The sequence below is a fragment of the Oncorhynchus mykiss genome, chromosome 28 (genome assembly GCF_057628025.1).
Source record: "Oncorhynchus mykiss isolate SJ-2025 chromosome 28, ASM5762802v1, whole genome shotgun sequence".
Classification (NCBI taxonomy): domain Eukaryota; kingdom Metazoa; phylum Chordata; class Actinopteri; order Salmoniformes; family Salmonidae; genus Oncorhynchus; species Oncorhynchus mykiss.
The window spans coordinates 45,104,406-45,132,176 of record NC_143049.1 but is presented as its reverse complement, the minus strand read 5'-3'; the positions used below and the strand labels follow the sequence as shown (position 1 = coordinate 45,132,176).

Genomic DNA, 27,771 nt, shown 5'->3' with positions numbered 1-27,771 from the left:
ACACACATAGCACACCCAGGAAGAACACACCCAGGAAGGACACACCCAGGAAGGACACACCCAGGAAGGACACACATAGCACACCCAGGAAGGACACACCCAGGAAGGACACGCCCAGAAAGGACACACCCAGGAAGGACACACATAGCACACCCAGCAAGGACACACATAGCACACCCAGGAAGGACACACCCAGGAAGGACAAGTATAGCACACCCAGGAAGGACACACCCAGGAAGAACACACATAGCACACCCAGGAAGGACACACATAGCACACCCAGAAAGGACACACCCAGGAAGGACACACATTGCACTCCCAGGAAGGACATACAGAGCACACCCAGGAAGGACACACCCAGGAAGGACACACATAGCAGACCCAGGAAGGACACACATAGCACACCCAGGAAGGACACACATAGGAAGGTCACACCCAGGAAGGACACACATTGCACTCCCAGGAAGGACACACAGAGCACACCCAGGAAGGACACACATAGGAAGGACACACCCAGGAAGGACACACATAGCACACCCAGGAAGGACATACATAGGAAGGACACACCCAGGAAGGACACACATAGCACACCCAGGAAGGACACACAGAGCACACCCAGGAAGGACACACAGAGCACATCCAGGAAGGACACACATTGCACACCCAGGAAGGACACACAGAGCACACCCAGGAAGGACACACAGAGCACACCCAGGAAGGACACACATTGCACACCCAGGAAGGACACACAGAGCACACCCAGGAAGGACACACAGAGCACACCCAGGAAAGACACACAGAGCACACCCAGGAAAGACACACAGAGCACACCCAGGAAGGACACACAGAGCACACCCAGGAAGGACACACAGAGCACACCCAGGAAGGACACACATTGCACACCCAGGAAGGACACACATTGCACACCCAGGAAGGACACACAGAGCACACCCAGGAAGGTTAGAGGCTTTATCAACACACCCTACAGCTTTAATAACACACTACTACCCCGTCGCTGTAATAGTGCAACGTATCAATCCATCAATTTAGAACAAAAACATTTGTTAATTCTATGCCATTTGCCATTTGTCTTAAAATGCCTTACCTTATAGGAAGTACAGGTGACAGCCTTGGGGTTGAGTTCATGCCACTGTCCTTCAACTCCACCCTTTACTGTCCTGTAGTCCACAAAGTATCCTCTGATGTCAGCTCCCCCGGTCACCGCCGGCTCCCTCCAGGCTAACACCATGTAGTCACGAGCTGCCTCCATCAGGTGGACTCCACTGGGGACACCAGGGATGGCTGGGGGGGGGGTACCTCAGGTTAACAGGGAGGATGGGACAGGGAGGATGGGACAGTGAGGGTGGGACAGGGAGGGGAGGATGGGACAGGGAGGATGGGACAGGGAGGGTGGGACAGGGAGGATGGGACAGGGAGGGGAGGATGGGACAGGGAGGATGGGACAGGGAGGATGGGACAGGGAGGGGAGGATGGGACAGGGCGGATGGGACAGGGAGGGGGGGGTGGGACAAGGGAGAGAGGATGGGACAGGGAGATGGGACAGGGAGGGGAGGATGGGACAGGGCAGATGGGACAGGGAGGGGAGGATGGGACAGGGAGGATGGGACAGGGAGGGGAGGATGGGACAGGGGGAATGGGACAGGGAGGATGGGCCAGGGAGGGGAGGATGGGACAGGGCAGATGGGACAGGGAGGGGAGGATGGGACAGGGAGGATGGGACAGGGAGGGGAGAATGGGACAGGGGGAATGGGACAGGGAGGATGGGCCAGGGAGTGGAGGATGGGACAAGGAATACGGGACAGGGATGGGAGGATGAGACAGGGAGGATGGGACAGGGAAGGGGAGGATGGGACAGGGCGGATGGGACAGAGAGGGGAGGATGGGACAGGGAGGGGAGGATGGGACAGGTAGGATGGGACAGGGAATTGGACAGGGAGGGGAGGATGGGACAGGGCGGATGGGACAGGGAGGGGAGGATGGGACAGGGAGGGGAGGATGGGACAGGGAGGATGGGACAGGGAGGATGGGACAGGGAGGGGAGGATGGGACAGGGAGGATGGCTTTGGCTTTTGAGGAATTGTCTTATATACACTGAGAAATACATCCTACAGTTCTGGACAAACATAGAGCTGAGGAGTTGTCTTATATACAGTGAGAAATACATGCTAAAGATCTGGACTAACAGAGCTGAGGAATACAGTGAGAAATGCATAGTAGCGTACTGTTAAAAGCAACAACTGAAACCTCCCAAGATCTTCACCTCATATTCCTTCTTTGTTATATTGCAATCTATACAGTAAACCCAGTTCTGTAAAGTCTTACCGATGCCAGCCTTGACGACCACGGCCTCTGACTCCAAAGAGCTGTGACTGTACCCTGCTGCGTTCACCGCCTTCACACGGAACACACACGAGTCTCCTGTGTTCAGACCGTGGCACACAAACCTGTTGGGACAGGAATTACGTAGGGTTATTGATTTGGATTATTGAATGAATGAATGAATGACTGATTTATTGATTGATTTTTGAATAAAAAAAATGAATGAATTAATGGATGGATGAATTAATGAATGAAATATTGGATGAAAGGAAGATTTAATTAATGAAAAAATGAATAAATGGTTGATTGGGTGATTGATTGAATTGCTATAATGTAATGTACCTAGTTCCTTTAACAGGCTTGTTGTTTGCAGGTGTCCAGACATCACTGCCCGCCACAGTATAGTTGATGTAATATCCCACCAGGTGTTTTACATCCTTAGACGCCCCCCAGGAAACAACGACTGATGTATCTGTGTTCCTAGTGGCTACGGCTGGGCCGGGGGCCGCAGGCAGGTCTGAGAGCGAGGGAGATGGGGGGAGCAGAGTACAGTAGTCCAGTATATGTAGCAATATGTCTTTATCTCTCTACTCACCCAGCATGTCTCCTACAGTGATATCTCCAGTAGCAGAGGAGAGCTCAGACATCCCAGCAGAGTTGCTGTATATATCTACAGTATACAGTGCCTTGCGAAAGTATTTGGCCCCCTTGAACTTTGCGACCTTTTGCCACATTTCAGGCTTCAAACATAAAGATATAAAACTGTATTTTTTTGTGAAGAATCAACAACAAGTGGGACACAATCATGAAGTGGAACGACATTTATTAGATATTTCAAACTTTTTTAACAAATCAAAAACTGAAAAATTGGGCGTGCAAAATTATTCAGCCCCCTTAAGTTAATACTTTGTAGCGCCACCTTTTGCTGCGATTACAGCTGTAAGTCGCTTGGGGTATGTCTCTATCAGTTTTGCACATTGAGAGACTGACATTTTTTCCCATTCCTCCTTGCAAAACAGCTCGAGCTCAGTGAGGTTGGATGGAGAGCATTTGTGAACAGCAGTTTTCAGTTCTTTCCACAGATTCTCGATTGGATTCAGGTCTGGACTTTGACTTGGCCATTCTAACACCTGGATATGTTTCTTTTTGAACCATTCCATTGTAGATTTTGCTTTATGTTTTGGATCATTGTCTTGTTGGAAGACAAATCTCCGTCCCAGTCTCAGGTCTTTTGCAGACTCCATCAGGTTTTCTTCCAGAATGGTCCTGTATTTGGCTCCATCCATCTTCCCATCAATTTTAACCATCTTACCTGTCCCTGCTGAAGAAAAGCAGGCCCAAACCATGATGCTGCCACCACCATGTTTGACAGTGGGGATGGTGTGTTCAGCTGTGTTGCTTTTACGCCAAACATAACGTTTTGCATTGTTGCCAAAAAGTTCCATTTTGGTTTCATCTGACCAGAGCACCTTCTTCCACATGTTTGGTGTGTCTCCCAGGTGGCTTGTGGCAAACTTTAAACGACACTTTTTATGGATATCTTTAAGAAATGGCTTTCTTCTTGCCACTCTTCCATAAAGGCCAGATTTGTGCAATATACGACTGATTGTTGTCCTATGGACAGAGTCTCCCACCTCAGCTGTAGATCTCTGCAGTTCATCCAGAGTGATCATGGGCCTCTTGGCTGCATCTCTGATCAGTCTTCTCCTTGTATGATCTGAAAGTTTAGAGGGACGGCCAGGTCTTGGTAGATTTGCAGTGGTCTGATACTCCTTCCATTTCAATATTATCGCTTGCACAGTGCTCCTTGGGATGTTTAAAGCTTGGGAAATATTTTTGTATCCAAATCCGGCTTTAAACTTCTTCACAACAGTATCTCGGACCTGCCTGGTGTGTTCCTTGTTCTTCATGATGCTCTCTGCGCTTTTGACGGACCTCTGAGACTATCACAGTGCAGGTGCATTTATACGGAGACTTGATTACACACAGGTGGATTGTATTTATTATCATTAGTCATTTAGGTCAACATTGGATCATTCAGAGATCCTCACTGAACTTCTGGAGAGAGTTTGCTGCACTGAAAGTAAAAGGGCTGAATAATTTTGCACGCCCAATTTTTCAGTTTTTGATTTGTTAAAAAGTTTGAAATATCCAATAAATGTCGTTCCACTTCATGATTGTGTCCCACTTGTTGTTGATTCTTCACAAAAAAATACAGTTTTCTATCTTTATGTTTGAAGCCTGAAATGTGGCAAAAGGTCGCAAAGTTCAAGGGGGCCGAATACTTTCGCAAGGCACTGTATATCTCAATATGTCTTTATCTCTCTACTCACCCAGCATGTCTCCTACAGTGATATCTCCAGTAGCAGAGGAGGCCTCAGACATCCCAGCAGAGTTACAGCAGCGGACTCTGAAACTGTAGCTCTTCCCCTCTGCCAGATCAAACAGCGCGAAGCGAGGAGACTTGACAGGCATCCCTGTGTTGGCCCTCTGCCAGCACTCACTACCAGCAACACACTGGCAAAATAAACACCCAGGACTGGTCAACACCGGAATACAGGGTCATCAATCAGTCAACCAACCTGACCATCATCCTTCCTTTCCCCAACAACTCTAAGGCTAACGCCCTGCAGCACTCACATCTGTAATCATGAAATGCTTTGAAAGGCTTGTTATGGCACACATCATCTCCATCATCCCAGAATCTAGGACTTAACACTCCTGGACTTCCTGACGGGTACCCCAGGTGGTGAGGGTAGGCAACAACATATCCACCATGCTGACCATCAACACTGGGGCCCCTCAGGGGTGTGTGCTTAATCCACTCCTATACTCCCTGTTCACCCATGCACGACTCCAAGAATACCATCAGGTTTGCTAACGGCACGACTCAGTCACACAAACACACACACTGTCACGGTGCGTGAATGAGGACCCAAAAACGAATTAACGTAAACAGAGCTTCTTTAATGACAAAACATAGGTAGGCTCAGATGGACCGGCAGATTCCGACAGGACAGGACAAGGTTGCAGCAAACATGACGATAGTCTGGTTCAGGCATGAATAACACAAACAAGAATCCGACAAAGACAGGAGCAAAAACAGAGAGAGATATAGAGGACTAAACAGAGGGAAAAAGGGAACAGGTGGGAAAAGGGGTGACGAGGTAGTTAGGAGGAGACAAGGAACAGCTGGGGGAAAGAGGGGGAGAAAAGGTAACCTAATAACGACCAGCAGAGGGAGACAGGGTGAAGGGAAAGGACAGAAACAAGACACAACATGACAATACATGACAGTACCCCCCCACTCACCGCGCGCCTCCTGGCGCACTCGAGGAGGAAACCTGGCGGCAACGGAGGAAATCCTCGATCAGCGCACGGTCCAGCACGTCCCGAGAGGGAACCCAACTCCTCTCCTCAGGACCGTACCCCTCCCAATCTACTAGGTACTGATGACCACGGCCCCGAGGACGCATGTCCAAAATCCTACGGACCCTGTAGATGGGTGCGCCCTCGACAAGGATGGGGGGGGGGGGGAAGACGAGCGGGGGCGCGAAGAACGGGCTTGATACAGGAGACATGGAAGACCGGGTGGACGCGACGAAGATATCGCGGAAGAAGAAGTCGAACTGCGACAGGATTAATGATCTGAGAAATGCGGAACGGACCAATGAACCGCGGGGTCAACTTGCGAGAAGCGGTCTTAAGGGGAAGGTTCTGAGTGGAGAGCCAAACTCTCTGACCGCGACAATATCTAGGACTCTTAGTTCTACGCTTATTAGCAGCTCTCACAGTCTGCGCCCTATAACGGCAAAGTGCAGACCTGACCCTCTTCCAGGTGCGCTCGCAACGTTGGACAAAAGCCTGAGCGGAGGGGACGCTGGACTCGGCGAACTGAGATAAGAACAGCGGAGGCTGGTACCCGAGGCTACTCTGAAAAGGAGATAGCCCGGTCGCAGACGAAGGAAGCGAGTTGTGGGCGTATTCTGCCCAGGGGAGCTGTTCTGACCAAGACGCAGGGTTGCGAAAAGAAAGACTGCGTAAGATGCGACCAATAGTCTGATTGGCCCGTTCTGCTTGACCGTTAGACTGGGGGTGAAAGCCGGAAGAGAGACTGACGGAAGCCCCAATCAAACGGCAAAACTCCCTCCAAAATTGAGACGTGAATTGCGGACCTCTGTCCGAAACGACGTCTGACGGAAGGCCATGAATTCTGAAAACATTCTCGATGATGATTTGTGCCGTCTCTTTAGCAGAAGGAAGCTTAGCAAGGGGAATAAAATGAGCCGCCTTAGAGAACCTGTCGACAACCGTAAGAATAACAGTCTTCCCCGCTGACGAAGGCAGTCCGGTGACAAAATCTAAGGCGATGTGAGACCACGGTCGAGAGGGAATGGGAAGCGGCCTGAGACGGCCGGCAGGAGGGGAGTTACCGGACTTAGTCTGCGCGCAGACCGAACAAGCAGCCACGAAGCGACGCGTGTCATGCTCCCGGGTGGGCCACCAAAAACGCTGGCGAATGGAAGCAAGCGTACCCCGAACGCCAGGGTGGCCGGCTAACTTGGCAGAGTGAGCCCACTGAAGAACGGCCAGACGAGTAGGAACGGGAACGAAAAGAAGGTTCCTAGGACAAGCGCGCGGCGACGGAGTTTGAGTGAGTGCTTGCTTTACCTGCCTCTCAATTCCCCAGACAGTCAACCCGACAACACGCCCCTCAGGGAGAATCCCCTCGGGGTCAGTGGAGGCTACTGAAGAACTGAAGAGACGAGATAAAGCATCAGGCTTGGTGTTCTTAGAGCCCGGACGATAAGAAATCACGAACTCGAAACGAGCGAAAAACAGCGCCCAGCGCGCCTGACGCGCATTAAGTCGTTTGGCAGAACGGATGTACTCAAGGTTCCTATGGTCAGTCCAAACGACAAAAGGAACGGTCGCCCCCTCCAACCACTGTCGCCATTCGCCTAGGGCTAAGCGGATGGCGAGCAGTTTGCGGTTTCCCACATCATAGTTACGTTCCGACGGCGACAGGCGATGAGAAAAATACGCGCAAGGGTGGACCTTGTCGTCAGAGAGGGAGCGCTGAGAAAGAATGGCTCCCACGCCCACCTCTGACGCGTCAACCTCGACAACGAACTGTCTAGTGACGTCAGGTGTAACAAGGATAGGTGCGGATGTAAAACGATTCTTGAGGAGATCAAAAGCTCCCTGGGCGGAAACGGACCACTTAAAGCACGTCTTGACAGAAGTAAGGGCTGTGAGAGGAGCTGCCACCTGACCGAAATTACGGATGAAACGACGATAGAAGTTCGCGAAGCCGAGAAAGCGCTGCAGCTCGACGCGTGACTTAGGGACGGGCCAATCAATGACAGCTTGGACCTTAGCGGGATCCATCTTAATGCCTTCAGCGGAAATAACAGAACCGAGAAATGTGACGGAGGAGGCATGAAAAGAGCACTTCTCAGCCTTCACAAAAAGACAATTCTCTAAAAGGCGCTGGAGGACACGTCGAACGTGCTGAACATGAATCTGGAGTGACGGTGAAAAAATCAGGATATCGTCAAGGTAAACGAAAACAAAGATGTTCAGCATGTCTCTCAGGACATCATTGACTAATGCCTGAAAGACAGCTGGAGCGTTAGCGAGGCCGAAAGGAAGAACCCGGTATTCAAAGTGCCCTAACGGAGTGTTAAACGCCGTCTTCCACTCGTCCCCCTCCCTGATGCGCACAAGATGGTAAGCGTTACGAAGGTCCAACTTAGTGAAAAACCTGGCTCCCTGCAGGATCTCGAAGGCTGAAGACATAAGAGGAAGCGGATAACGATTCTTCACTGTTATGTCATTCAGCCCTCGATAATCTATGCAGGGGCGCAGGGACCCGTCCTTCTTCTTAACAAAAAAAACCCCCGCTCCGGCGGGAGAGGAGGAGGGGACTATGGTACCGGCGGCAAGAGCTACAGACAAATAATCTTCGAGAGCCTTACGTTCGGGAGCCGACAGAGAGTATAGTCTACCCCGGGGGGGAGTGGTTCCCGGAAGGAGATCAATACTACAATCATACGACCGGTGTGGAGGAAGAGAGGTGGCCCTGGACCGACTGAACACCGTGCGCAGATCGTGATATTCCTCCGGCACCCCTGTCAAATCACCAGGCTCCTCCTGTGAAGAAGAGACAGAGGAAACAGGAGGGATAGCAGACATTAAACATTTCACATGACAAGAGACGTTCCAGGAGAGGATAGAATTACTAGACCAATTAATGGAAGGATTATGACAAACTAGCCAGGGATGGCCCAAAACAACAGGTGTAAAAGGTGAACGAAAAATTAAAAAAGAAATGGTTTCGCTATGATTACCAGAAACAGTGAGGGTTAAAGGTAGCGTCTCACGCTGAATCCTGGGGAGAGGACTACCATCCAGGGCGAACAAGGCCGTGGACTCCCTTAACTGTCTGAGAGGAATGTCATGTTCCCGAGCCCAGGTCTCGTCCATAAAACAGCCCTCCGCCCCAGAGTCTATTAAGGCACTGCAGGAAGCTGACGAACCGGTCCAGCGTAGATGGACCGACAAGGTAGTGCAGGATCTTGAAGGAGAGACAGGAGTAGTAGCGCTCACCAGTAGCCCTCCGCTTACTGATGAGCTCTGGCTTTTACTGGACATGAAGTGACAAAATGACCAGCAGAACCGCAATAGAGACAGAGGCGGTTGGTGATTCTCCGTTCCCTCTCCTTAGTCGAGATGCGGATACCTCCCAGCTGCATAGGCACAGCACCCGAGCTGGCAGAGGAAGATGGTAGTGATGCGGAGAGGGGGGCAACGGAGAACGCGAGCTCCTTTCCACGAGCTCGGTGACGAAGATCAACCCGTCGCTCAATGCGAATAGCGAGTTCAATCAAGGAATCCACGCTGGAAGGAACCTCCCGGGAGAGAATCTCATCCTTTACCTCTGCGCGGAGACCCTCCAGAAAACGAGCGAGCAAAGCCGGCTCGTTCCAGCCACTGGAGGCAGCAAGAGTGCGAAACTCAATAGAGTAGTCTGTTATGGATCGATTACCTTGACATAGGGAAGACAGGGCCCTGGAAGCCTCCTCCCCAAAAACAGATCGATCAAAAACCCGTATCATCTCCTCCTTAAAGTCCTGATACTGGTTAGTACACTCAGCCCTTGCCTCCCAGATTGCCGTGCCCCACTCACGAGCCCGTCCAGTAAGGAGAGATATGACGTAGGCGACACGAGCAGTGCTCCTGGAGTAAGTGTTGGGCTGGAGAGAAAACACAATATCACACTGGGTGAGGAACGAGCGGCATTCAGTGGGCTCCCCAGAGTAACACGGCGGGTTATTGATTCTGGGCTCCGGAGATTCGAAAGCCCTGGAAGTGGCCGGTGGATCGAGGCGGAGATGGTGAACCTGTTCTGTGAGGTTGGAGACTTGGGTGGCCAGGGTCTCAACGGCATGTCGAGCAGCAGACAATTCCTGCTCGTGTCTGCCTAGCATCGCTCCCTGGATCTCGACGGCTGAGTGGAGAGGATCCGAAGTCGCTGGGTCCATTCTTGGTCGGATTCTTCTGTCACGGTGCGTGAATGAGGACCCAAAAGCGAATTAACGTAAACAGAGCTTCTTTAATGACAAAACATAGGTAGGCTCAGATGGACCGACAGATTCCGACAGGACAGGACAAGGTTGCAGCAAACATGACGATAGTCTGGTTCAGGCATGAATAACACAAACAAGAATCCGACAAAGACAGGAGCAAAAACAGAGAGAGATATAGAGGACTAATCAGAGGGAAAAAGGGAACAGGTGGGAAAAGGGGTGACGAGGTAGTTAGGAGGAGACAAGGAACAGCTGGGGGAAAGAGGGGGAGAAAAGGTAACCTAATAACGACCAGCAGAGGGAGACAGGGTGAAGGGAAAGGACAGAAACAAGACACAACATGACAATACATGACACACACACTTAATTTGCTCACACACACATAATGTGCACACACATTCATACTGACTCGACACCAAGGGTTCCCAAACTGTTTTGACCCACAACCCCATTTTGATATCTGTAAATTCTCACAACCCCAACCATGTGAAAATAAATTATGTCCTTAAAAACCTCTTCGGGATAGGGTGCAGCATTTTCACTTTTGAATAAATAGCGTGCCCAATTTCAACTCCTGGTATTCATCCTCAGAATATAAGATATGCATATTATTAGTAGATATGGATAGAAAACACTCTGAAGTTTCTAAAACCGTTTGAATCATGTCTGTGAGTATAACAGAACTTATGTAGCAGGCAAAACCTTGAGGACAAACCATTCAGTCACTGTCTATTAAATGAGCTTTCATTGGGAAACCAAAATTCTAAGGGACTTGTTTCCAGTTCCTACCGCTTCCACTGGATATCACCAGTCTTGGAAATTGGTTGAGGTTATTCCTTTGTGTAATGAAGAAGTACGGCCATCTTGAATGACTGTCACGTTATGTGTACTGTTTGAGAGTTGCGCAAGACCAGAAAAGTAGCGTTAGTTTGTTATCGTCCTGTATTGAAAACAGATAGACCCGTCTTCATTTTGATCGATTATTAAAGTTTAAAAATACCTAAAGTTGTATTACAAAAGTAGTTTGAAATGTTTTAGCAAAGTTTACAGGTAACTTTTGAGATATTTTGTAGTGACGTTGCCCAAATTTGAAGCTGTGTTTTTCTGGATCAAACGCGCCAAATAAATGGACATTTTGGATAGATATCGACGGAATTAATCGAACAAAAGGACCATTTGTGATGTTTATGGGACATATTGGAGTGCCAGCAAAAGAAGCTCATCTAAGGTAAGGCATGATTTATATTTTATTTCTGTGTTTTGTTTAGCGCCTGCAGGGTTGAAATATGCTTTCTCTCTTTATTTACTGTTGTGCTATCATCAGATAATAGCATCTTAAGCTTTCGCCGAAAAGCCTTTTTGAAATCTGACATGTTGGCTGGATTCACAACGAGTGTAGCTTTAATTTGGTATCTTACATGTGTGATTTAATGAAAGTTAAATGTTTTACTATTTTATTTGAATTTGGCGCTCTACATTTCCCTGGCCATTGGCCAAGTGGGACGCAAGCGTCCCGCATATCCCAGAGAGGTTTTTAACAGTCAATGTTTACTTTTTTATTTGGGGCTATGGCAGTCAATTGAAAAACATTCTAACAGTATTTCTGATTGTCTTCTCAACTCACCATCACATACTTTTAATGTGGGGCTATGACAGTCAATTGCAAATCTCTTATCTGACCATCACCAATGAGATGGGTGTGCATGTTGCGTCAGAGCTTTTCAAAGTCAGGTGCATGGTTGTCAATGTGCACCTCATCTCTGCCGTCACATCGAACCTGTATCGATATTTGGGTTTAATGCAGACGAGAGCACTGAATCCAGTTTCAAAAATACAAGGTCCGATCATGAGATAAGGGATCTTCAAGTCAGAGATCTAGAAATAGGCCCAAGTTGGAATTCCAATTTGGGTGACCGATTCTTCCCAGTTGGAGCTCGTTTTCTTTTCAAAATTCCAAGTTGGGTGACCAATTCTTCCCAGTCGGAGCTCGTTTTTTCATAATTCCAAGTTGGGTGACCGATTCTTCTCAGTTGGAGCTCATTTTTTCATAATTCCAAGTTGCATAATTCCAAGTGCTTTCTTTAATTAAAAAATCATCATGAACACATACCACGCTGCATTTTGGTCCGCTCCTTACGACGATCGTGACAGTCACGTTCTGACCCTAGTTCTTGTGTTATTTGTTTGTTTTAGTTGGTCAGGACGTGAGTTGGGTGGGCATTCTATGTTCTGTGTTTCTAGGTTGGTTTTCTGTGTTCGGCCTAGTATGGTTCTCAATCAGAGGCAGGTGTCGTAAGTTGTCTCTGATTGAGAATCATACTTAGGTAGCCTGGGTTTCAATGTTGTTTTGTGGGTGATTGTTTCCGTGTCTGTGTTTATTCGCCACACGGTACTGTTTCGGTTTGTTCACATTTATTGTTTTTGTATTCATAGTGTTCAGTTGATGTTTTTTAAATAAACAACCATGGATACCTACCACGCTGCGCATTGGTCCTCCGATCCCTCTCGCTTCTCCTCCTCAGACGAAGAGGAGGAAAACCCTTACATTCTCCCCTGACACATAGACATCTGGCTCTGTAGCATCTGTTGCCCTCTTTGTGAAGAACATGCAGACAGTTTTTTTCACATTGAGATGCAAACACGAGTCACTGAGCCACTTTGTAACCTTTACCATTACAGTAGTGAGTTCTTGTGTAGCTTGTTGTTTGCTCTTTGCATGCACATATCACTGTATCATCTGCATACATTTGAACTTCAGACCCAGTACAGACAGAAGGCAGATCATTAATGTACAGGATGAACAGTATTGACCTTTGGGGCACGCCCACATTATAGCTAAGAGTGGGCAACAGTTAGTTTTGACTATTACGCTGATGACCAACTTTTTAAAGGTTCTAGATTTGTTAAACAACAGGTTCATATTTTTACTAAATTAATGCAACAGGTTGAAAGGATTAGATTACTAGATTACTGTTTATTGTTTATTTTAGGTGTCGATTTCACTTAATGAAACACTGCATTATGTTATGTGTTTTGAGTAGGATTCTTCCTTCCGGGACTGATGGAAGTCCACTACATTATGTATGTTAAGGGAGACGTAGGAGATCACGTCTCAAACAACTTGTTATTAAAGGCCCTGTGATCAAATATCACTGATTCCTTACGCTGAGAAATTGACTACATTTGCAACAGAAAAAAAGTGTTACATTTCGAGGGGTAACAGGAACTATCTAAGGTGAAACAGCTACTACATATGTTGTTGGACATTGGTCTAGTAATGATACCAGGATCATTTTACATAGTTATGGAAAAGGGAGACCAGTCATATAATATAATATGGGAGTGAATTGTTAGACTCGGTGGTGAGATACATGTTGCTGTGTCTAAGGGTAGAACATGATAAATTAACCTCACATAAACGTTGGGGTAGATTACAACAAACAATTAATGATTTGAGGGAATACAGTGGACTTATTATCAGGTTTTCTTTGTAGTTTAAACTTTTTGTTTGCTGAATTTGTGTAGTATAGTGAACGTTAACAAGTGTTTTGTGGGGGGGGGGGGGGGGGGGGGTTGAGTGAGATTAATGCGTTAAAATGTCATGGCCTAGCCATTTTTGTTTGTTTTTACCTTAAGATTTGAACACACACAACATACTGTTATGACTATCTGTTGGTGTTTTTAAAATACTGTGTTTGATTTGTGTGTTCTATTTCCTTTGGGTTTAGTGAGTTTTCCATTTTTCTTAGTGCCACGGTATCTTAAAGGGGCCCACACACACATGGAGTTTTAATTAAACACGTGAATTATTTTGATAAAGAAATTTACTGGAAACCTGGGATACGACATGTATGAAATGTTTGACTGTTTTTCATTAATTTGTCTCATATAGTAAGAAACACTTCTTTGAAGGGTTTCTATGACCTCTGTTCTGACTTTCCAGTGTGGTTTGATCACCCTCATTGGAAAGCCATTTGGACAAATTTAAGGTAATTTATAATATTGATAATTATGATGAAGTTTATAGTTCTTCTCCACATTTCTGATTTGGACCAATGTGAAGAAGGAGAGGGCGTTGCCTTTGATTAAGGGTAGGCTGCCTGTCTATTTTCCTACAATTATTTTTCTTTATGGAGTTATTAAGGGTAGTGATTCTAATTCAATTTTGTTATTTTAAATGGTTTTGTTTTATTTTTTTGTGTCTTTTTACACAAAATGGGGGTGGTAACAGTCCTCTGATGTTTTGGATTGAAGTTTACAAGCCTTGAGTGATATGTGAAGGGGTGTTTTGTTGTGTTGTTTGTTCTGTTCTGTTTTGGGTCAAATCTCACCAGATTAGGTCTGCTGGACTGTGGGGATTTCTCCCGATGAGTTAGAGGTCTAACTTCCTGATCCTACGATGAAGTTGACAGTGTGATGGGGAGTTTAAAATTGTTTCAATAGAATGTGTTGTTATTCTCTTTGAAATATGTTTAGATATTGGTATTAAGAATTATTTGTAAAAGTAATAATTTATCATATGCTTGTCTGGATTTCCTGAATAAAAAACGTACTGAACTAAACTGTTGTTCTGATCTGTCCTCTCTTGAGGTTATGATGAAAGGTAACGTCAGTCGGTGTCTTAATGCATGGAAGAGATCATTGGACCGAACAGTATGTGTACCTCAAAACCCCCCTCTAACTGGCTGAAGAAGAGCGACAAAGGCGTTCAATACGACCCTGTCTGCACCACTTCTACCAGAGACCTGAGTCCTTAGCCAGCAGCCTGTATGCAGCGTCCAATCAGAGCGATCGAGACCTGAGTCCTGAGCCAGCAGCCTGTATGCAGCGTCCAATCAGAGCTATCGAGACCTGAGTCCTGAGCCAGCAGCCTGTATGCAGCGTCCAATCAGAGCTATCGAGACCTGAGTCCTTAGCCAGCAGCCTGTATGCAGCGTCCAATCAGAGCTATCGACTGCTTTTCTCTCATGTCTTTTCTCAGGGGTGTGAGAGGAGTCCACGTGGAGGGAGCATGGGGAGAGATCTGTTCTAACCTTCTCTTATGTTGCTGGTATACTGGTTGTCGAATGGACAAGACATAATGGGTAGTAAAGGTGATGGCGGCTCAGGTGAAACATTGAAATTGGGACATTATCATGGGCCCTCCACTTTGAACTGTAAAGCTATCTGAAGAAGACAATGAAGAAGTGCGCAGAAAAATCAGTGCCTGAAGGGGGGTTGGGGAGTTGGGCCCAAAATGTATTTGTTAGAATTGTTTATTTGGGGGTATCAGGTTGATTGTAGAGGTCTGCACACTACATAAAATTCTAGTAATTTAGAGTAAGATTGCATTAAGATACTGATCTGTATTATAAAAAGAAAGTTGATAAGAATTATACGATAATTACACTGTATGTTAATATAAATGTACATTCTGCCAATGTTGATGTGTGTTAAAAAAAATGTTTTTACTTTGAGTGATATGACCAATTTGAATCACTGAACATTGTCATTCTACATTTTAGTTGGATAATTAATTGGGTTGTGATTATGATTTGGAAACTGAATGATTTCTAAAACTGAAGGATTGATTTGAGTTTACTATGTTAATAACTATATGAGTGAAGCAATAAATGTATTATGGATTGATTATTAAGATGTTTTTAAGATGGGCAGGAACACAAGCAATGAGTTATTGCTTTTATGCTTCTTGGTTTATGAAGAATGTATGCATTTTCTACATGTGAATGAATGTTCGCAAATCTTGTAATTTTCTTTTAAGTTGAGAGGATTCTCAAAATGGGGGAATGTGAGAGCAACATTTCAAGATTGTTATAATACTTTTATTGCATCAAATGGTTGTTTTATGCTTCAGAATAGAGGATTCTTATAACTATTGTGTCTGTATGAACTGAAAGTGGGCCTCTAACACTGACAGGAGATTTCTGATGTCTTTTGGGTGATAAAACCTAAAGAGGTCGCTTTCCAGAGCATGAGTTAATGTTTCTATAAGGTACCAGGGAGAGATGACCCCAGGGCCAGACCTTGGTCTCTACACAAAGATGTTTTTACAGCAGATACTCTCTGCTGTGAATTCTAAGTATATTTAATACAAACCTTAACCTTGTGACCTATTCCATACATCTGTTGTTCATCATGTAGACTGAAAGGGGTGTATCGTGGCTATAAAAGACCTTTGTACTTTTGTCTCTGGGCTCTCAACGAATCATCTGAGGGTGATTCATCGACCAGCCATCATTATCATAGAGCACTCAATCGATTCACTCTATGTGTGCATTGTATTGACCTGCTCCCTTATTAATAAGTGAATAAAGATTTAGTATGTATAACTCTGACTTGTGTAATAAGTTTGTCTCTCCTCATTTGATAGTAAAGAAATTCACCACCACAAGATGATAACAACAGAGAGTAGCAGCGGTGTAAAATAAGGGGGGGGGGGGCAATGCAAATAGTCTGGGTAGTCATTTGATTAAGTGTTCAGGAGTCTTATGGCTTGGAGGTTGAAGCTGTTTAGAAGCCTCATGGTGCTCCGGTACCGCTCTGTAGCAGAGAGAAGTCTATGACTAGGTTGGCTGGAGTCTTTGGCAATTTTTAGGGCTTCCTCTGACACTGCCTGGTATAGAGGTCCTGGATGGCAGGAAGCTTGGCCCCAGTGATGTACTGTGCCTTTCGCACTACCCTCTGTAGTGCTTTGCGGTCGGAGCCCAAGCAGTTGCCATACCAGGCAGTGATGCAACCAGTCAAGATACTCTTGATGATGCAGCTGTAGAACCTTTTGAGGATCTGGGGGCCCATGCCAAACCTTTTCAGTCTCCTGAGGGGGAAAAGGTTTTGTCGTGCCCTCTTCACGACTGTCTTGGTGTGCTTGGACGATGTTAGTTTGTTGGTGATGTGGACACCAAGGAACTTGAAGCTCTCAACCTGCTTCACTACAGCCCTGTAGATGAGAATGGGGATGTGCTCAGCCTCTTTTTCCTGTGGACCACAATCAATCTCCTTTGTCTTGATCACGTTGAGTAAGAGGTTGTCCTGGCACCCGGTTGTTGTCCTGGCACCCTGCCAGGTCTCTGACCTCCTCCCTATAGGCTGTCTCATCGTTATCGGTGATCAGGCCTACCACTATTGTGTCATCGGCAAACTTAATGATGGTGTTGGAGTCGTACCTGGCCGTGCAGTCATGAGTGAACAGGGAGTACAGGAGGGGACTGAGCATGCACCCCTGAGGGGCCCCTGTGTTGAGGATCAGCGTGGCGGGTGTGTTGTTACCTACCCTTACCACCTACCTACCCTTACCAGTCCAGGATCCAGTGTCCTGTACAATGATCATATATGCTGCTGCTGCTACTATTTTTATCATACACTGAGTGTACAAAACATTAGGAACACCTCCCTAATATTGAGTTGCACCCTCTTTTGCCCTCAGAATAGCTCCAACTTGTCCCAAAGCATCCCACAGTCATTTCAAGTTGGCTGGATGTCTTTTGGGTGGTGGACCATTCTTGATACATAAGGGAAACTGTTGAGCGTGAAAAACCCAACAGCGTTGCAGTTCTTAACACGCACAAACCCGTGCGCCTGGCAGCTACTGCCATTCCCTGTTCTAAGGCACTTCAATCTTTTGTCTTGCCCATTCTCCCTCTGAATGGCACACATACACAATCCATGTCTCAAGGCTTAAAAATCTTGCTTCAACCTGTCTCTTCACCATCTACACTCATTGATATATATTTAACAGGTGACATAGGGGATCATATCTTTCACCTGGATTGACCTGGTCAGTCTGTCATGGAAAGAGCAGGTGTTCCTAATGTTTTGTACACCCAGTGTATATCCTAATGCCTAATTACCTTACCCCTTTACATATCTAACCCTACCACTCCAGTATCCCTGCACGTTGTAAAATGGTATTGGAACTTACCCTGTATATATCTTATACTTGACTTTTTAAATGTATGTTTTATAGTACTACTGATATTGATTACTGCATTGTTGGGTTTGAAGCTCACAAGAAAGGCATTTCACTGTACTTGTGCACATGACAATAAAAAGTTGAAACAATCAACCCATCAACCAACCAATCAATCAATAAACCAATAAATGGATCAATCATTAAACCCATCAATCAATAAATCATCCTCTCACCTTCTCTACGAGGTACACAACCCCTTCATGACCTCTTTGAGCGGGCGGAGACCAGGCCAGAACCACGTAGTTCTTCGTTGCCTCGGTAACCACCAGGTCGGTGGGCTCACCTGGTACCACGCCCACTGAGGTGTCAACAAGGGTCAAGGGTCAGGATTATTGTAATTAACATAGTGGAGAGATCTAAAGATAATGTATTGAAAGTACAGATAAAGTGTAGAACTACATGTCTAACCTGTAGCGTCTTCCTCAGTGAACTTGATCATTCCGGTGAAGGGAGCAGAGGGACCAGCTAAGATACACAGAGACAGCAGGTTACAACAGCACGTTGGAACAGCACATTACAACAGCACGTTACAACAGCACTTTACAACAGCACTTTACAACAGCAGGTTACAACAGCACATTACAACAGAAGGTTACAACAGCACATTACAACAGAAGGTTACAACAGCACATTACAACAGAAGGTTACAACAGCACGTTACAACAGAAGGTTACATGAGCACATTACAACAGCACGTTACAACAGCACATTACAACAGAAGGCAACAACAGCACATTACAACAGAAGGTTACAACAGCACATTACAACAGCACGTTACAACAGCACATTACAACAGAAGGTTACAACAGCACATTACAACAGAAGGTTACAACAGCATGTTACAATTATTATTTGTTTCCCATTATTTTTATTTCTACTTTGCACATTCTTCCACTGCAAATCTACCATTCCAGTGTTTTACTTGCTATTTTGTATTTACTTTGCCACCATGGCCTTTTTTTGCCTTTACCTCCCTTATCTCACCTCATTTGCTCACATCGTATATATAGACTTGTTTATACTGTATTATTGACTGTATGTTTGTTTTACTCCATGTGTAACTGTGTCGTTGTTTGTGTCGAACTGCTTTGCTTTATCTTGGCCAGGTCGCAATTGTAAATGAGAACTTGTTCTCAACTTGCCCACCTGGTTAAATAAAGCTGAAATAAATAAATAAAAAACAACAGCACATAACAACAGAAGGTTACAACAGCACATAACAACAGAAGGTAACAACAGCATGTTACAACAGCACATTACAACAGCAGGTTACAACAGACGGTAACAACAGAAGGTAACAACACCATGTTACAACAGAAGGTAACAACATCATGTTACAACAGAAGGTAACAACAGAAGGTAACAACATCATGTTACAACAGAAGGTAACAACAGAAGGTAACAACATCATGTTACAACAGAAGGTAACAACAGAAGGTAAGAACATCACGTTACAACAGAAGGTGACAACATCACATTACAACAGAAGGTAACAACAGAAGGTAACAGCAGAAGGTAACAACATCACATTACAACAGAAGGTAACAACAGAAGGTAACAACATCACGTTACAACAGAAGGTAAGAACATCACGTTACAACAGAAGGTAACAACAGAAGGTTACAACAGAAGGTAACAACATCACGTTACAATAGAAGGTAACAACTGAAGGTAACAACAGAAGGTCACAACATCACATTATAACAGAAGGTAACAACATCACGTTACAACGTTTACAATAGAGTTCAGTGTGTCAAATCGGAGGGTCTGTTGTCCGGACCTCTGGCAGTCTCTATGGGGGTGCCACAGGGTTCAATTCTTGGACCGACTCTCTTCTCTGTATACATCAATGAGGTCGCTCTTGCTGCTGGTGAGTCTCTGATCCACCTCTACGCAGACGACACCATTCTGTATACTTCCGGCCCTTCTTTGGACACTGTGTTAACAACCCTCCAGGCAAGCTTCAATGCCATACAACTCTCCTTCCGTGGCCTCCAATTGCTCTTAAATACAAGTAAAACTAAATCCATGCTCTTCAACCGATCGCTACCTGCACCTACCCGCCTGTCCAACATCACTACTCTGGACGGCTCTGACTTAGAATACGTGGACAACTACAAATACCTAGGTGTCTGGTTAGACTGTAAACTCTCCTTCCAGACCCATATCAAACATCTCCAATCCAAAGTTAAATCTAGAATTGGCTTCCTTCACTCATGCTGCCAAACATACCCTTGTAAAACTGACCATCCTACCAATCCTCGACTTTGGCGATGTCATTTACGAAATAGCCTCCAATACCCTACTCAACAAATTGGATGCAGTCTATCACAGTGCAATCCGTTTTGTCACCAAAGCCCCATATACTACCCACCATTGCGACCTGTACGCTCTCGTTGGCTGGCCCTCGCTTCATACTCGTCGCCAAACCCACTGGCTCCATGTCATCTACAAGACCCTGCTAGGTAAAGTCCCCCCTTATCTCAGCTCGCTGGTCACCATAGCATCTCCCACCTGTAGCACACGCTCCAGCAGGTATATCTCTCTAGTCACCCCCAAAACCAATTCTTTCTTTGGCCGCCTCTCTTTCCAGTTCTCTGCTGCCAATGACTGGAACAAACTACAAAAATCTCTGAAACTGGAAACACTTATCTCCCTCACTAGCTTTAAGCACCAACTGTCAGAGCAGCTCACAGATTACTGCACCTGTACATAGCCCACCTATAATTTAGCCCTATCAACTACCTCTTTCCCAACTGTATTTAATTTATTTATTTATTTTGCTCCTTTGCACCCCATTATTTTTATTTCTACTTTGCACTTTCTTCCATTGCAAAACTACCATTCCAGTGTTTTACTTGCTATATTGTATTTACCTTGCCACCAAGGCCTTTTTTGCCTTTACCTCCCTTCTCACCTCATTTGCTCACATTGTATATAGACTTGTTTATACTTTATTATTGACTGTATGTTTGTTTTACTCCATGTGTAACTCTGTGTTGTTGTATCTGTCGAACTGCTTTGCTTTATCTTGGCCAGGTCGCAATTGTAAATGAGAACTTGTTCTCAACTTGCCTACCTGGTTAAATAAAGGTAAATAATAAATAAATAAACAACAGAAGATAACAACATCACATTACAACAGAAGATAACAACAGAAGGTAACAACATCACGTTACAACAGAAGATAACAACATCACGTTACAACAGAAGGTAACAACAGAAGGTTACAACAGAAGGTAACAACAGAAGGTAACAACATCATGTTACAACAGAAGGTAACAACAGAAGGTAACAACAGAAGGTAACAACATCACATTACAACAGAAGGTAACAACAGAAGGTAACAACATCACGTTACAACATCACATTACAACAGAAGGTAACAACAGAAGGTAACAACATCACATTACAACAGAAGGTAACAACAGAAGGTAACAACAGAAGGTTACAACATCACATTACAACAGAAGGTAACAACAGAAGGTAACAACATCACGTTACAACATCACATTACAACAGAAGGTAACAACAGAAGGTAACAACATCACATTACAACATCACATTACAACAGAAGGTAACAACAGAAGGTAACAACAGAAGGTTACAACATCACATTACAACAGAAGGTAACAACAGAAGGTAACAACATCACGTTACAACATCACATTACAACAGAAGGTAACAACAGAAGGTAACAACATCACATTACAACATCACATTACAACAGAAGGTAACAACAGAAGGTAACAACAGAAGGTTACAACATCACATTACAACAGAAGGTAACAACAGAAGGTAACAACATCACGTTACAACATCACATTACAACAGAAGGTAACAACAGAAGGTAACAACATCACGTTACAACATCACATTACAACAGAAGGTAACAACAGAAGGTAACAACATCACGTTACAACAGAAGGTAACAACATCACGTTACAATAGAAGGTAACAGAAGGTTGTGGCTAACACACCTGGGGCTAACACACCTAGACTAACACACCTGGGGCTAACACACCTAGACTAACACACCTGGGGCTAACACACCTGGGGCTAACAGAAATGGGGCTAACACACCTAGACTAACACATCTGGGGCTAACACACCTAGACTATCACACCTGGGTCTAACACACCTGGGGCTAACACACCTTGGCTAACACACCTAGACTAACACACCTGGACTAATACACCTGGACTAACACACCTAGACTAATACACCTGGACTTACACACCTGGACTAATACACCTGGACCAACACACCTAGACTAATACACCTAGACTAGCACACATAGACTAACACATGGACTAACACACCTGGGGCTAACAAGCCTAGACTAATACACCTAGACTAACACACCTAGACTAACACATGGACTAACACACCTGAACTAACACACCTGGACTAACAAACATGGACTAACACACCTGGACTAATACACCTGGACTAACACACCTGGGGCTAACAAACCTAGACTAATACACGTAGACTAACACACCTAGACTAACACATGGACTAACACACATGTACTAATAAACCTAGACTAATACACCTGGACTAATACACCTGGACTAATACACCTAGACTAACACACCTGGACTAACACACCTGGACTAATACACCTGGACTAATACACCTGGACGAATACACCTGCACTAACACACCTGGACTAATACACCTGGACTAACACAACCTGGACTAATACACCTAGACTAATACAACTGGACTAACACACCTGGAATAACACACCTGGACTAACACACCTGGACTAATACACCTAGACTAATACACCTGGACTAACACACCTGGACTAACACACCTGAACTAATACACCTGGACGAATACACCTAGACTAATACACCTGGACTAACACACCTGGACTAACACACCTGGTCTAATACACCTAGACTAATACACCTGGACTAACACACCTGGACTAACACACCTGAACTAATACACCTGGACGAATACACCTAGACTAATACACCTGGACTAATACACCTGGACTAACACACCTGGTCTAATACACCTAGACTAATACACCTGGACAAATACACATAGACTAATACACCTGGGATAACAAACTTAGACTAATAGACCTGGTCTAACACACCTGGACTAACACAGATGGACTAACACACCTGGGATAACACAAACATAGACTAATACACCTGGACTAACAAACATGGACTAACACACTTGGACTATTACACCTGGGAAAACACAAACGAAGACTAATACACCTGGACTAACAAACATGGACTAACACACTTGGACTATTACACCTGGGATAACACAAACAAAGACTAATACAGCTGGACTAACACACCTGGACTAACACACCTGAACTAATACACCTGGACGAATACACCTAGACTAATACACCTGGACTAACACACCTGGACTAACACACCTGGTCTAATACACCTAGACTAATACACCTGGGATAACACAAACTTAGACTAATAGACCTGGTCTAACACACCTGGACTAACACAGATGGACTAACACACCTGGGATAACACAAACATAGACTAATACACCTGGACTAACAAACATGGACTAACACACTTGGACTATTACACCTGGGATAACACAAACAAATACTAATACAGCTGGACTAACACACCTGGACTAACACACCTGGACTAATACACCTGGGATAACACAAATGTAAACTAATACACCTGGACTAACACAAACGTAGACTAATTCACCTGGACTTACAAACATGGACTAACGCACCTGGACTGTTACACCTGGGATAACACAAATGTAGACTAATACACTTGGACTAACACACATGGACTAACACACCTGGACGATTACACCTGGGATAACACAAACGTAGACTAATACACCTGGACTAACAAACCTAGATTAACAAACCTAGACTAACAAAATCAGACTAACACACCTGGACGATTACACCTGGGATAACACAAACGTAGACTAATACACCTGGACTAACAAACCTAGATTAACAAACCTAGACTAACAAAATCAGACTAACACACCTGGACGATTACACCTGGGATAACAAAAACCTAGACTAATTCACCTGCACTAACACACCTGGGCTGGAACAAATCCTAAACAACCAGTAGCTCTCCAGAAGGAGGTTTGGTCACTCCTTTTCTAACCAATCAGATGCTGACCTCGATGGCGAGCCCTGTCGTGGGGGTCTATGGCGGTAACGGGATCAGAGGCTCTAGAAGGTCGGCTGACCCCAGCCCGGTTGATGGCTCTGACCCGGAAGGTATAGCTCCTCCCCTCAATCAGCCCCGTTACCGGGAAACGGGCGTACTTCACAGGGGTGTCGTTACACTGAGCCCAGTGGTGGTGGCCCACCTCACACCTACACGTGCGTGCGCACAAACACACACACACACACACACACACACACACACACACACACAGAGAGAGAGAGAGAGAGAGAGAGAGAAGTACCATGGAGCTAGTCTGTCCAGGTAGATCCGTCTAGAGATGTGGAGAACCACAGAGTACCATGGACCTAGTCTGTCCATGTACAGAAGGTCTAGAGATGTGGAGAACCACAGAAGAAGAGAGAGCTAACCTTCACAGAGAGCTAGGAAACCACAGAAGAACAGAAGTTCCTACCTATCAATGAAGTATCCCAAGATGGAGCTGCTTCCCTCCACCGCCGGCTGTTTCCATGTCACCACAACGTAGTCCTTGTTGGCGTCATGACAACGTACGTCCAGGGGCGCAACGGGAACACCTTCCAACTCCACCTCTTCATCTGTGACACACACAGAGGTAAACACTTGCACACACACACTTGTGAGAACACGCACTAACATTTAACCCAACCCTTCTGAATCAGAGAGGTGCGGTGGGTTGCCATAATCGATATCCACGTCTCCGGCGCCCGGGGAACAGTGGGTTAACTGCCTTGCTCAGGGGAACAGTGGGTTAACTGCCTTGCTCAGGGGAACACTGGGTTAACTGCCTTGCTCAGGGGAACAGTGGGTTAACTGCCTTGCTCAGGGGAACACTGGGTTAACTGCCTTGCTCAGGGGAACAGTGGGTTAACTGCCTTGCTCAGGGGAACACTGGGTTAACTGCCTTGCTCAGGGGAACAGTGGGTTAACTGCCTTGCTCAGGGGAACAGTGGGTTAACTGCCTTGCTCAGGGGAACAGTGGATTAACTGCCTTGCTCAGGGGAACACTGGGTTAACTGCCTTGCTCAGGGGAACAGTGGGTTAACTGCCTTGCTCAGGGGAACACTGGGTTAACTGCCTTGCTCAGGGGAACAGTGGGTTAACTGCCTTGCTCAGGGGAACACTGGGTTAACTGCCTTGCTCAGGGGAACAGTGGGTTAACTGCCTTGCTCAGGGGAACAGTGGGTTAACTGCCTTGCTCAGGGGAACAGTGGGTTAACTGCCTTGCTCAGGGGAACAGTGGGTTAACTGCCTTGTCCAGGGGAACAGTGGGTTAACTGCCTTGTCCAGGGGAACAGTGGGTTAACTGCCTTGTCCAGGGGAACAGTGGGTTAAACTGCCTTGTTCAGGGGAACAGTGGGTTAACTGCCTTGCTCAGGGGAACAGTGGGTTAACTGCCTTGCTCAGGGGCAGAACGAAAGATTTTTACCTTGTCAGCTTGGGGATTCGATCCAGCAACCTTTCGGTTACTGGCCCAAAGCTCTAACCACTAGGCTAATGCCGCCCCACTACACTACCACTCAGACCACTCAGCATTAGGTCTGTCTGTCTGTCACACATCTATCAAACCCTTTAAATCTGTCCTGTAGTCATTCAATGGGGATATAATAAGGTCTGCTTTACCACCCCATCTACAGTCGTGGCAAAACAAATTGAGAATGACACAAATATTAATTTTCACAAAGTCTGCTGCTTCAGTGTCTTTAGAGATTTTTGTCAGATGTTACTATGGAATACTGAAGTATAATTACAAGCATTTCATAAGTGTCAAAGGCTTTTATTGACAATTACATGAAGTTGATGCAAAGAGTCAATATTTGCAGTGTTGACCCTTCTTTTTCAATACCTGTGCAATCCACCCTGGCATGCTGTCAATTAATTTCTGGGCCACATCCTGACTGATGGCAGCCCATTCTTGCATAATCAATGCTTGGAGTTTGTCAGAAGTTGTGGGTTTTTGTTTGTCCACCACCTCTTGAGGATTGACCACAAGTTCTCAATGGGATTAAGGTCTGGGGAGTTTCCTGGCCATGGACCCAAAACATTGATGTTTTGTTCCCCGAGCCACTTAGTTATTACTTGTGCCTTATGGCAAGGTGCTCCATCATGCTGGCAAAGGCATTGTTTGTCACCAAACTGTTCCCGGATGGTTGGGAGAAGTTGCTCTCGGAGGATGTGTTGGTACCATTCTTTATTCATGGCTGTGTTCTAAGGCAAAATTGTGAGTGAGCCCACTGGCTGAGAAGCAACCCCACACATGAATGGTCTCAGGATGCTTTACTGTTGGCATGACACAGGACTGATGGTAGCGCTCACCTTGTCTTCTCCGGACAAGCTTTTTTCCGGATGCCCCAAACAATTGGAAAGGGGATTCATCAGAGAAAATTACTTTACCCCAGGCCTCAGCAGTCCAATCCCTGTACCTTTTGCAGAATATCAGTCTGTCCCTGATGTTTTTCCTGGAGAGAAGTGGCTTCTTTGCTGCCCTTCTTGTCACCAGGCCATCCTCCAAAAGTCTTCTCCTCACTGTGCATGCAGATGCACTCACACCTGCCTGATGCCATTCCTGAGCAAGCTCTGCACTGGTGGTGCCCCAATCCCGCAGCTGAATCAACTTTAGGAGATGGGCCTTCTTCACAACAATTGTACCGCTCTCCTTGGTTAATTTAAGTGCAATCTTACTGGCAGCAATATCCTTCCCTGTGAAGCCCTTTTTGTGCAAAGCAATGATGTCGGCACGTGTTCCCATGGTTGACAGAGGAAGAACAATGATTCCAAGCACTACCCTCCTTTTGAAGCTTCCAGTCTGTTATTCAAACTCAATCAGCATGACAGAGTGATCTCCAGTCTTGTCCTCGTCAACACTCACACCTGTGTTAATGAGAGAATCATTGACATGATGTCAGCTGGTTCTTTTGTGGCAGGGCTGAAATGCAGTGGAAATGTTTTGGGGGGATTAATTTCATTTGCATGGCAAAGAGGGACTTTGCAATTCATTGCAATTCATCTGATCACTCTTCATAACATTCTGGAGTATATGCAAATTGCCATCATACAAACTGAGACTTTGTGAACATTTATATTTGTGTCATTCTCAAAACTTTTGGCCACAACTGTACTCTCCTTTCCTCTCTCTGCAGTGTGTTTCTGTGTGTTGGGTGGAGAGGGATATAGAAGCAACTATTCAGGAGATAAAACTGAGACAGAGAGGTATAGACAGTGCTGGGACAGTCATTGGTTAACACTGACCCACTGGTTAACACTGATCCACTGGTTAACACTGACCCATTGGTTAACACTGATCCACTAGTTAACACTGACCCACTGGTTAACACTGACCCACTAGTTAACACTGACCCACTGGTTAACACTGACCCACTGGTTAACACTGACCCACTGGTTAACACTGACCCACTAGTTAACACTGACCCACTGGTTAACACTGATCCACTAGTTAACACTGCCATTTGAACTGACCCACTGGTTAACACTGACCCATTGGTTAACACTGACCCACTGGTTAACACTGATCCACTGGTTAACACTGACCCACTGGTTAACACTGACCCACTGGTTAACACTGACCCACTGGTTAACACTGACCCACTAGTTAACACTGATCCACTGGTTAACACTGCCATTTGAACTGACCCACTGGTTAACACTGACCCACTGGTTA

General features: G+C 45.6%; 1 protein-coding gene across 4 annotated transcripts in view; it reads right to left on the bottom strand.

The window, feature by feature from the left end:
• The window catches only part of myom1a (myomesin 1a (skelemin)), a 124,845-nt gene that overhangs the window by 74,185 nt on the left and 22,889 nt on the right, over nt 1–27,771 (bottom strand). For 3 of the 4 annotated variants that reach the window (XM_036966992.2, XM_036966995.2, XM_036966993.2), the window contains 8 exons: nt 24,529–24,670; nt 24,066–24,265; nt 18,310–18,366; nt 18,075–18,199; nt 4,674–4,857; nt 2,683–2,857; nt 2,344–2,465; nt 1,106–1,302 (listed from right to left, as the gene is read on the bottom strand). In XM_036966992.2, the coding sequence (XP_036822887.2) occupies nt 1,106–1,302; nt 2,344–2,465; nt 2,683–2,857; nt 4,674–4,857; nt 18,075–18,199; nt 18,310–18,366; nt 24,066–24,265; nt 24,529–24,670 (1,202 nt within the window). The remainder of the gene's footprint in view (nt 1–1,105; nt 1,303–2,343; nt 2,466–2,682; nt 2,858–4,673; nt 4,858–18,074; nt 18,200–18,309; nt 18,367–24,065; nt 24,266–24,528; nt 24,671–27,771) is intronic. The other variant, XM_036966996.2, reaches the window with a different exon arrangement.